The sequence below is a fragment of the Amphibalanus amphitrite genome, unplaced genomic scaffold, assembly GCF_019059575.1.
Source record: "Amphibalanus amphitrite isolate SeventyFive unplaced genomic scaffold, NRLGWU_Aamphi_draft 000235F_arrow, whole genome shotgun sequence".
In the NCBI taxonomy this organism is placed as follows: Eukaryota; Metazoa; Arthropoda; class Thecostraca; order Balanomorpha; family Balanidae; genus Amphibalanus; species Amphibalanus amphitrite.
Window position 1 is genome coordinate 772,798 of NW_024881730.1, and position 11,435 is coordinate 784,232.

Consider the following 11,435-nt stretch of genomic DNA (forward strand, 5'->3'; position numbering starts at 1 on the left):
CGATAAGAAACGGTGTGGGGCGTTAATGCAAGCTGTAAATATGGGGCTCATGCGGAACATTGGTAGAGGTTAGCTTGCGAAGAAATGATTCCAACGATCGCAGCAAACAGCGAAATTACAATTATGGAGTGGTGGTGACCGTCAGTGGGTCACAGGATGCATTATTCTTTAGACATAAAGGTTACACTGCATACGCCGAATTGAATGGGATTTAATTGATTCAGTTGCATTCAGATCAAATTAGTTGCCACGCTATAGCTAAAGAGGGTCCTGGCCGCTCGTGCAATGCAAGCTCCGATGTGCTAGGAAAACGGATTTAGGTGTGCTTTGGCGGTGTGTCTAGGAATCAGGTGTTTTCTAAGGTAGAAACAAAAGCTTGAGGTGAAATGGCTAAGCGAATGACAGAGGCGAGATGCAGGTGCAGAAAATCTTTTTAAGGGTAGGTTTTACACTAAGTACCTTCCAGAAATGCATTATTCAATCATAGAGATATCGGGTAAGCCATTGATAACCACGATATCTTTAATTTGGTTGAGGTGTCCATTCAATATTATTGTTACAAAACATACGCAAGAAAGACGATTCTGAAGTAGCAATCATTTTGCCAGACACCTTAGTTTGCATTCGTATTTCGTTGTGATTTCGTCTGTCGATAATTCATTTATCTTGATCTGCCGCAAGGCAGGCACATAATTATGTCAATATTTTAGTAATTTCTTAATGGATCCATTACCTGGCCGGGCAGTCATTTGACTAGCGCAGCCTTGAGTGCAGGTGTACTGCCACGACTGCGACCGCCTCCTCTTCGATCCGAGTTTGGATCCTATTTTGATTTTCCATCAGTAAGTAGCAACTGATTAACTGAAGCAAGAATGCGTTACCAAGATACGTGGCTAGATACATTTATTCCTTAGACACGCTTTTTCTTAAGGCAAAGGTGTTAAATGTGTGTTAAATGTTTGCTTACATTTTGGACGGATGACATTTGTAAAAGCATGGTTTGGGAAAATTAGGATGTTCGAAAACTCTTGTGATAATTTTTTATCATGTAATTTTTGGAAAGTTAATTTTAAAGGCTTGGCTGCAATAAGCTGTCGAGATCAAGATGGATGAAAGTAAGTTACTGCATTGCTTTCCACTTTAAGTGAACCAGTATAGCTACGTAACTTTCATATTTGTTTTTGGGCAACACATGAAACAATATCTATTTTTGTATTCAAGGTATGAACCAGGAATGCAATCATTTTGCACTTTCCATAAACTGCAGCATGGAATGCTTCTTTCCTGAGTGATGCTTCCCATGCCTTGACCTGCCCTTGACTAGGTATGACTTGACTTGACTTGACTTGATGACTATGTTTGAAACTTGAAAATTGATTTTATCTGACCCATTTTTGGTTAAACTGAAGATTCAAGATAAGGTCCAAATGGTTTTCAATGGTTCTTCAAGGTTCTTTTGTACCTACATGTTTTTATGTCCTGAACGTTAAATCATTTGCAGCAAATACCATGATTATCATCAATGCCTTCATATTTATTTTATATTCACTTTTCCTTAGACCTTAGTAATTCTTTCTCATTTTCCTTTTGTATCTTGCATGTTATATGCATATTGCATATCTTTTCTATGTAAGCTATATCTCAAAATTATTGGAATAGTCACTGCCATCTATATTACTATTTGAGGAGGGCGTAGTTTCTGTCTATTACGAAGGTCGCGACATGGTGCTACGTAGCGCGGGTTACAGATCACACCGTTGCACCTACCGCGCTGAAATTTGCGCAAGTTATAGAACAAGGATGGACAACGTGCCTTTGAGCGGTCTCGGCTCGATCGGATCGATAGCGAGCGCGTGGCGCGTGCCCAAAAAGTGCAAATTCGCGTCATAGACTTTACATGTATAAATCGGCTGGCAAAAACGGGCGAAAATGGCTAAATTTGCCCGACACGGGTCCGTTCCCCGTGCAATATCTCGGTAGCCGTGCGCCCGATCGGCACGGGGAAAACAGCATCGTGTAGAGAATCGAACGGGCAATCGAATAGTGTGCGGTGCAGGGGTGGCACGCGCCACGTGCAAGTGTGAGGGCAATTTCATTTCAAAAAGTGCCATTTTAAACGGATTTTGGAATTTATATTAATTTCAGGTGATCGTCAGACGGAATGAGTTGAAACAGCGCCTATTAGCAATAAAAATGTACCGTCTCTCATGGAAAAATTGTGAAAAGCTAATTGATCAAAAACAATGTGGAAAAAATCGCTGAATTAAAATGGTATTTGTCCATAATGTGCCACTAAAAAGATACACGGGATTTGCTGCTTAACCTGATACGCTTGACAATTGAAAATGCTATCATTAGAAAGAGCATTCAATTCTCTCCAAGATCCAATCATCACGTTTGCATGACAAGCAACAGTATTCTTTAAAATATAAATGTTTTAAACCTCTGCAAAACGATTTTTAGCGAAAATTATCTACGCCTTTCATTTGTCTTAAAACTACGCACCTCAATTATATAGCACATTTGACAGATTCTGAAGTGGAAAGCATGCTTATCAGACACGGGCACCTCGATGCGGTGGATATTTTTTCCACAAACCAAAACGTTTAGCCGTCAAAAAGCAATCGACCGAAATGGATAGATAACCCAACCGACACAAGAACAACCGAACACCCGCCGATCGAAAATATCCCTTTTCGCGTTGCGGAGCACGCGGGTCACCCTAGTGAGCTTCTATTTTCATAACCTTACAAACAAGTTTTGAATTCCTTGACATGTTGATCATGTCATACTATTCTGACATCATGCTATGACAAAACAACCCAAGCTTTTCTAAATTCTAGCAATGGATTCTGGAAGCATTGATGGCATTGGCAGATTGAAGTTCAAAGCTCATATATAATTGATTTAGGTGATATCCAGGAAAACCAGACTCTTCATGAAAAGCAGAATCTGTCTTTTTTCAAGATTTCAATATTGAATCTACTCTTGACTGTGCCTGAACCTGACTCACATGGTTAAGAATTAATAATCCACTAGGTACCAATCAAATTTGCTTGTCCTTAAGATAAACATACATATATGCCAGAAAATTGTTACTTACATGACTAGATGCACCAAAAACATCCACTCCTACATCTCCTTCATGATATCATGCTTGCTGGTAAACCTAGTCTAACCTAACCTAACCAAGCATATCTACATGCACAATGTGTATCCATCTCCTCTGAATTTCTTCATATTTCTTTTTCTTTGCAGTGTGGCCCGATGACGACTATTCGACCACATCTGCCAGTCTGCCATCACTGGACGCGGCCGTGCCGCGCAGAGGCGGTCTGTTGCGACTCTTCTCGAGCCGCGTCTCGGTGCGCTCCGGCGCCGACGTCTCTGAACCGCGCTCCCACCGACGCGCCAGCGACACCAGCTTGTGCCGTGGCTCGCCGCCCTCGTCCGCGACCGACTCGACCGAGGGCCGCAGCTACGTGGGCGTGCTGCGCCGCATCAGCTCGATCCTGGGAGCCGGCGGCCAGGGCGGGCCGGGCGACAGCGAACTGAAGCAGCACTGGCTGCCGGACGCCGTCAGCCGCGAGTGCTACGACTGCGGCGACAAGTTCACCACGTTCAGACGCCGCCACCACTGCCGCATCTGCGGACAGATTTTCTGCTCCCGCTGCTGTAACCAGGTGATCCCGGGCAAGGTGCTCGGCTATAGCGGTGACCTGCGCGTCTGCACCTACTGCTCCAAGGTGGTGATGACCTACGTCCAGACCATCACGTCCGGCGCAGACGCCGACGAGCATGTGGACCAGAATGCGGTGCTGGAGAAGGTACACGCGCACTTGGAAGCAGCGAACCAACTGAGCAGCGACAGATCCAGCTCTCTTCCGCGGCTCAGCAAGATGCACAGGAAAAAGTACAGTCTCGGCATGACGGATGCCAGTCTCCGTGACCAGGTTGATCCGCACGAGAGCGTCTCTGACCCTCTGGAGCAGGAGCAGGATCTGACCTACTTGACCACCTTGCTGCACATGATTACAAACCCTATCCACGGCGTCGGGCTTGGCAACCACCGGCACCGGCTGAAAAACTACGGCGCCTGTCTGGTGGGCTCCGAAGTGGTGGACTGGATGATCTCGCAGCGGAAGGTGACGAGGCGTGCTCAGTCCGTGGCCATCGGACAGCGTCTGGTTGACATGAAACTGCTCGAATGTGTCAGTCACAACACGACTGCTTTCCGAGACGACTACTGCCTGTATCGGCCCTCGCCGGTAGCCATGCGGCGTCCGGCACTTTCGGAGCCTGAGGAGCCCGACCTGGAGGAGCCCCACTGGCTCTCCCAGATCGAGCTCAAGGAGAGCCACGGCGGTGGTGCAGCCACCGACGAGCCGGCCGGCGCGCCGCTGGCCCACTCTGGCTCCATGTACGACATCGAGCTAGATGTGTCGGGCAGCGTGGCGTCCATCTCGCGGGCGCAGCTGCTCCGCCAGATGACACCGCCGGAGCCCGCCGCCGCCGCGCAGGGTCTTCACGAGGCGGCCACTGAGTATCTGGACTCGGCAGCGACCGAGGCTGACCCACGGCGCCAGCAGGCCGACAAACGACTCTCTGCCGCTTTCGAGGCTCTCGAGTCGAGTCTGCTGAGTCAGCTGCTTGATTCGGCCGGCCTGCCTGCCAAGTGGTATGAGCCGATACTTGATTTGTCCCGCCAGTTGAGCCGGCTTGTGAAACCCGATGTTCGCCATGAGTGCGATGACCTCGACGTTCGTCAGTTTGTCAAAATAAAGCGCATTCCTGGCGGCAAGCCTGCTGAATCACAGATCGTACAGGGCGTCGTCTGTCGGAAGAACATTGTGCATAACGACATGCCATCCCAACTGACGAATCCGCAGATCCTGCTCATCAGCTGTCCAGTGTCTTACCAGCGTTACCAGGATCGAGCTGTCTCCTTGGAGCCGATGATGATGCAGGAGCGGGAGGTGCTGCGCAACATCACTGCGCAGCTGTTGTCACTAGCGCCCGACCTGATCGTCGTCGAGAAGCACGTCGACAGCATGGCGCGCGACATGCTGCGCGAGGCCGGTGTCACACTCGTCACCAACATGAAAAGACAGGTGCTGGCGCGGATCGCGCGCTGCACCCAGGCAGACGTGATGGACCACGTGGATGCCCGCCTGGCGGCGCCCGTGCTGGGCATCTGCCACTCATTCTACACTAAACAGTTCACCATGGAGGGTGGCAGCAAGAAGACCTTCATGTTCTTTGACGGCTGTGCAAGTCACCTGGGTTGTACGGTGCTGGTGCGTGGTGGTCACATGAACCAGCTGAGACGTGTGAAGCACGTGCTGCGCTTCATGGTATCAGTGCAGTACAACTGGCTCCTGCAGAAGAGTTACCTGCGTGACTTGGTATCTGTGCCACCGCCATTCGGAAACCAAGTTCTGCTTGCTCAAGATGAGGCACCAGAGGACTCGAGGGACAAGACCCGTGCCGGGAGTGTCTCCAAAACGAACGGGGCTAGCTCCCGGCCGCGCGCCTCTACCGCGCCGCCCGATGTGGCGACGGTGGCCCCGGCGACAGGAGACGAGCGACTCCGCTCTCCGCGACGACCGGGCGAGATGGTGACCGACTGCAGTGACCCGCTGCAGCGTCCGGCGCCAGCGCCGGTACCGGACACCAGCACGCCGGGGCTCAAGGTTGAGATCCTGCCCGATCGCAACAAGTTCCGAAAGTTGTTGGGCGACACGATCGTGTGCTGTACGCCGTATGCAAGGGTGGCCATGCCGTACCTGGAAACGGAGGAGGGGAAGCGGAGTAGTCTGCGCCGCTTCTTCACAGCGAATCTCTACTGGTCGGTTGAATTTGACAAAGCCGAGAAGGCACGTCGCGCACACATCCGCAAGGCCCCGATCGAAACTCGGCCAGGTCCGACGTTGCTGCCTGAGCACGAGTTTGTGACGCGCTGCTTCACCCGCACGGTCGACGACGATCAAATGCAGGCGCTGCTGGCCGACTTCAGAGCGCGCGGCGGCCGGTGCCCGCGGGTAGAGCCAGTCGAGCCCAATCAGGTGGAACCTGTCCAGGACCGGCTAGAGGACTGGGTGGTTCCCTGTGACGCGCTCAATCCCATCAACCACCAGAAGATCGCCGTGCAGACGTACACCTACTCGAAGCTGCCGAGCGGCGTGTCGGTTGGCTGCTGTGACCCGCATGTCATGATGGTCATGTTCAATGGCGACAGTGACACCACGCTGGGTACCTTCCTCGAGGCCGAATGTTTCACACCAGCCTTCAAATGCCTGAAGAAAGACTGTGTGGTGCCGCAGGAGGGACATGTGCACCGCTTTCTCCATGACAACAGCTGTGTGTCACTGCTCGTGTGGACCCTGCTCGAGCCGTGTCCCGACAAGCGCATCTGGATGTGGACGTGGTGCCGACAGTGTGAGCGCGGCTCGGCTGCCAGGCCCATGACCGAAGACACGTGGACGTTATCGTTCGGCAAGTTCCTGGAGACGTTCTTCCTGTGTGAACAGTACTCGTCGTTGGACGGCTGCTCGCACAGCCTATTCCGGGATCGCGCGCACTACTTCGCACTGCAGGACCGTGTCGCCGTCTTCAGTCACTCTCAGATACAGCTGAACGACATCGTGCTGCCGCAGCTGGACATCACCGTTGAGCTGGGACCGCGAACCCAGCTCCGTCTGACCGAGGACCTGCATGCACTCTCCGAGGGTGTGCAGCTCTTCAGTTCGATCGTGGAGCGCTTGCTGTCTTTGCGTGCGGCGGCTGCCAGCGACGCCAAAGTGACTGAGGCGTTGCGGACCGCCCAGGAAGAGGTGGACGACGAGAAGCGGGCGTTCCGCACGCTGCTGACCGACATCGAGACAATGGTGGCGCCTCTGGTGGGGGAGGCCACTGACGGCGCGTGTCGTCTGGACGAGGACCGTGTGTTCGCCGCCTCCGACCGGGCCGTGCAGGCCAAACGGATGATGGCCGACACAGCGCACAAGTGGAATACACGGCTGCAAGAGTTGGCTAAAGCAGTCAAAGCTATTCCGCGACCGAAGGCGGAAGAAGTGACAGCGGAGGCAGAAAAGCCTCCGAAGAAACACTCTAACGATGGGAAAGTGTTAGAGACCAGCACTTCCAGTCGGAAGAGCTCCAACGACCAAAAGTCCAGCTACGATTCGAAGCAGAAGGAGGGCGCCGATCCCGAGCCGGCGACCGAGGACGCGGCTGATCTATCGTCAGTCAGCAAAGTCAAGTCCATCACTGTCGGCGGCATCAAGGCGCTCAAGTCGCTGGCATGGTCCAGTGGGGAGCTGGGAGAGCGGCTGACCTCTTCGCTCCCAGTCAATGAGCACCATCGGCTGCCGCCAACCGTGCCGCCGTCCTTCATCTGCGGCGAAGACTTGGGCTCGATCATCGCCTACTGCATGCTGACTCAGGAGTACAGCCGGCGACTGGCCGAGATCCGGCAGCAGCTGGAGCGACCCGCCGACAGCGCCGAGGAGCCGGGCCCGGAGCGCAGCGGCCGCATCTCCGAGTCGTCGACCGCCAACAGTGACGGTACTGGCGGCGCTGCTGAACGCGGCGAGCGCGGTGAAAAGTATCTGGCCCAGTACCACATCGACATCAACATGTCCGAGGACAACGCCAACTTCTACTGTCAGGTGCTGCTCGCCGAGCATTTCCGCCGACTGCGCCAAGCTGTGTTCTCGGCCGGCGAGGAACGCTTCGTCCGCTGCCTCATGCACTGTCAGCCGTGGAACGCCAAGGGAGGGAAGTCGGGATCTACGTTCCACAAGTCTTGTGATGATCGCTTCGTCATTAAGACCATCTCCAAAGTCGAAAAGGATCACTTTGTGCGCTTTGGCATCCGCTACGTGGAATACATCTTGGACAGCCTGACGACCGGACGACCCTCTGTGCTCGCCAAAATCCTGGGCGTGTTCCTGGTGGGTTACAAGAACAACGTCACTGGTCAGGCGAAGAAGTGTTACATGGTCGTGATGGAGAACCTTCTGTATGGCCGGCAGATCTCGCAGAAGTTCGACCTGAAGGGCTCTATGCGAAACCGCCTGGCCGACACCAAGGACAAATCCGAAGTGGTGCTGCTCGACCAGACATGGTGACACTGCTCAGCGAGAACCCGCTTTACGTGCGGCCGCACGCCAAGCGGTGTGCTGATGGAGGCCATCTCGCGCGACACCTCCTTTCTGCAGACGTGCCAGGTGATGGACTACTCGCTGCTGGTCGGTATGGACGAGACGCAGCGCTGTCTGGTCGTCGGGATCATCGACTATCTGCGCTCCTACACCTACGACAAGGCGGTGGAGACGTACATCAAGTCGTACAACATCCTGCTGGGCGATGGGAACAACCGCCCCACCGTTCTGGATCCGGTGCGATACAAGACGCGATCGCCGTCATGATGAACAAGTACTTTACCGACGTTCCCGACCGATGGCTGGGGTTCGCACAAGGTCTCGGCTTTCTCTGATGGGCCTGCGCGGCTGAGCTTCCCCATGGGATTAGTTGGAGGGGCGCACTGAAGAGTGGCCGCTGGCGCTGTGGGATGGCCGTTCTCCCCGACGAGACGGCGTGTTCCGCTCCGTCTTGCTGCCAATGAGCGCTGCAGTCGTCTGAGGCGCGGCGAGGCGAGACCTTCCCTCCATCAGCAGCGTTCTAGATCCCAGATTTCGTGCCGAGATCGTCCGAGAGGACTGTCAGGCATGGCAATGTTGTAATGCTGGCAATGGTATGCTGTACCGAACCGGACAACGCTGTATGTGTGCCTAAGCTGTCCTTTGCGTGAGCTGTGATTGAACGCTTGAGGTGTAGTGAGCGCAGTTGCCAGCAGCCCGGCGCCCGCTGTGATATCAGAAGCTTATCGTTATCGTTCATTGCTGATGTGCATCATGTTATGGTTACCATTAGGCTTGTATTCACGTTGGGGATGAGGGAAGGGTGACCAACTATACTGCATGATCCAATGGCTGGGTTTTGTATAACGCTCTCTTCATTAGTTTTGAGTTTGGGTGCATTTTCGTAAAGCATCTGTTTGGCCTTGTGTTTCATGTTTGCATTGTATCTAGGAAAATGTTGTGTTCTCATGTGGCGAGCCGTCTAGTTGTTTATTTGCTGTCAATTGGCATGTAATGGTGCTACGTTTGAGCTGTTAACCCTTGCAGTATCAGTACGTTATGTATCCATACATAGACCATATATATTGGACTGTGCACGGGAAATAGGGCCCTGCCATTAGGGCCCTAACTTTCGAAGGTCGTCACAGCCAACTTATTCGTCCATATGATGATGTGCTTTGGGAAACATCACCACTAGTCACTTTGTAATCTGAGTTATATCTTACATTGAGCAAAAAATATATAATATTAGCGCAATCATCGAAAAAGAAGGGCATTTTCTGCCCATTTCTTTGATTTAACATGGGTGGATGATGGTTCCCAGCTAATTTTCACGAGAATTAGCAAAATTTTCACAGACATGTAGCGAAGATTTTTGCAGATGTATTGTTGTTGTTGGTTTATCATTGACATGCGGGATAGTTCTCTTTTGTCTTTAAATAAAATGAAACCTTTTTAATGCATACATGCCATGAAAAATACAGTAAAATGTGCCGCTAGTGGAAATCACTTCAGAATATCCTATGAAAGAAACAGGGAGTGAGCATATTCAAAGAGCCAAGACAGTGCATGCAACAATGTCAGTTTTCCGGTTCCTGGCTAAGGCATCAATATGAAGTCAATTTCTATGTGCCCTAAAGCTGAAAATGTCTTGGAATTCTGACCACTGGGCTCCCTGTGAGTTTTATTACATGCTGTGACGCTGGCCGAGACCGAAAAATTGAGCAGAACAACTGTAAGGAGATGGCGGATCCGTTTCCAGACTGGCGGCTCCTATAATATCAGTCACAAGTGAAGCCCAAAACTAGCTAAAGTCTTGCAATTTGGTCAAGTGTGGTCACATATGTTATGGCTTGCGGAGAGCTGGCGTGCCCACATCAGCAATCTGTGTTCCCTCCTGCATGCAAGCAAGGGTCCTGCTCTGGTAACAGCTGCCGCGTCGCTCTCTCTTCGGCACACGTATAGCTTCAAACGTGTGTTCAAGACAGCGCGACTACCATTGTAAAGGAAACGATAACTTCTTCACATTGCTCGCTGAGGGAGTCACACTGTCGAGAAGCACCTCAAGTTACAACGCTACGACCTGCATTCCTCAACACATTGATGTGTATAGTTGAGCGAAAAACAAACATTGCAATTCATGGAGTCAATATGGACAGTATACCGTCACTCAACACCAGCGATGCGCGAACAGAGCTTCATGAAATAAGAAAGCTTCATGAAAATGAGAAAGGTTGAGCCGCAGGACGTAAACACAATGCAACATTCCTGGGATCAGTTTGTCTATGCAATCAATAACTACGATCCTATTCGTCGATGTGTAAGATACTACATGGCTGAGAATTTCAGATGTGGATTTACAATTCGAATAGTAACTAAAGGCAAATGTAGCACAAGAACTATAAGAAAGTGCATTCCTAAGTGCGAAGCTCTGCTGCAGTGTCCAGTGAACCGAGATCTCGTGACTCCGTCTAAATCTCGAATCTCGATCGCCATCACCCGCTGCAAAATGCGGCCACCGTCACTGACAACGCTGTTCAAAAGTCCCCTTCTCTCGAGAGGGACAGATGACAGAACCCGTCTGTCCCTATGCTGAGCATGAAATCGGCCTCAGTGGAAGCAGGGAACAGTTGTGGCCCAGCAGGTCACCTCGGACGGTCTCGCTAAAAACGCAGCACCGGCAGCTTTGTTATTTACCCATAGGAATCTTCGTAATTCCGTGGCGCAGATAGTGTGGGCTTTCAAAGCATTGAGCCGGGTGCGTGTCTGATTAGACAGGCAAATAATCTGCAGTGTCCAATATGTCGTCAGACTGTCTTGTCAAAAACGACCGATCAGGATTGTTCCTGTCTATTGATGCTTTGAACTTAATACGTGTGATATACCTGTCTATAAGTGCTTTTTATTTATTTATCGTGTTAAGAATCATGCTATAAATTATACATTTATTAAAATAACATCACATTTAAGAAGTTACTTTCATTTAAATGGGCTTACTACTTACTAGAGCGTCAATACACCAATTCCGCGTGCTACGTCGAATTTCCCAGCAGGCCCTAATAGCAGTCGGCAAATCCGTGCACAGTCCAGATATATAGTGGTCTATGATCCATATCGTTATATCATCTATATATCGGTGACATGCGGCTAAGTAATGTTGTTGAAAATCTGTCGACATTCCACATGTTTGGTGCGGTCGTCGCGTTTCTCAGTATTACATTTAGTCATTGTATTATGTTGTGTGGTCGGTTTCATTGTACACGGTCTGATTCACCTGGCCAGCCTCGCCCC

The 11,435-nt window shown here is 51.2% G+C and overlaps 1 protein-coding gene across 1 annotated transcript; it reads left to right on the forward strand.

Annotated features, from left to right (window-relative positions):
• The first annotated feature begins 1,031 nt into the window (after positions 1–1,031).
• LOC122385945 (1-phosphatidylinositol 3-phosphate 5-kinase-like) lies at positions 1,032–8,132 on the forward strand. Its single transcript, XM_043374652.1, has 2 exons — positions 1,032–1,115; positions 3,259–8,132. The coding sequence occupies exons 1-2, from the start codon at positions 1,106–1,108 to the stop codon at positions 8,130–8,132; spliced, it is 4,884 nt and encodes a 1,627-aa protein (XP_043230587.1). The 5' UTR covers positions 1,032–1,105.
• Positions 8,133–11,435: the final 3,303 nt, after the last annotated feature.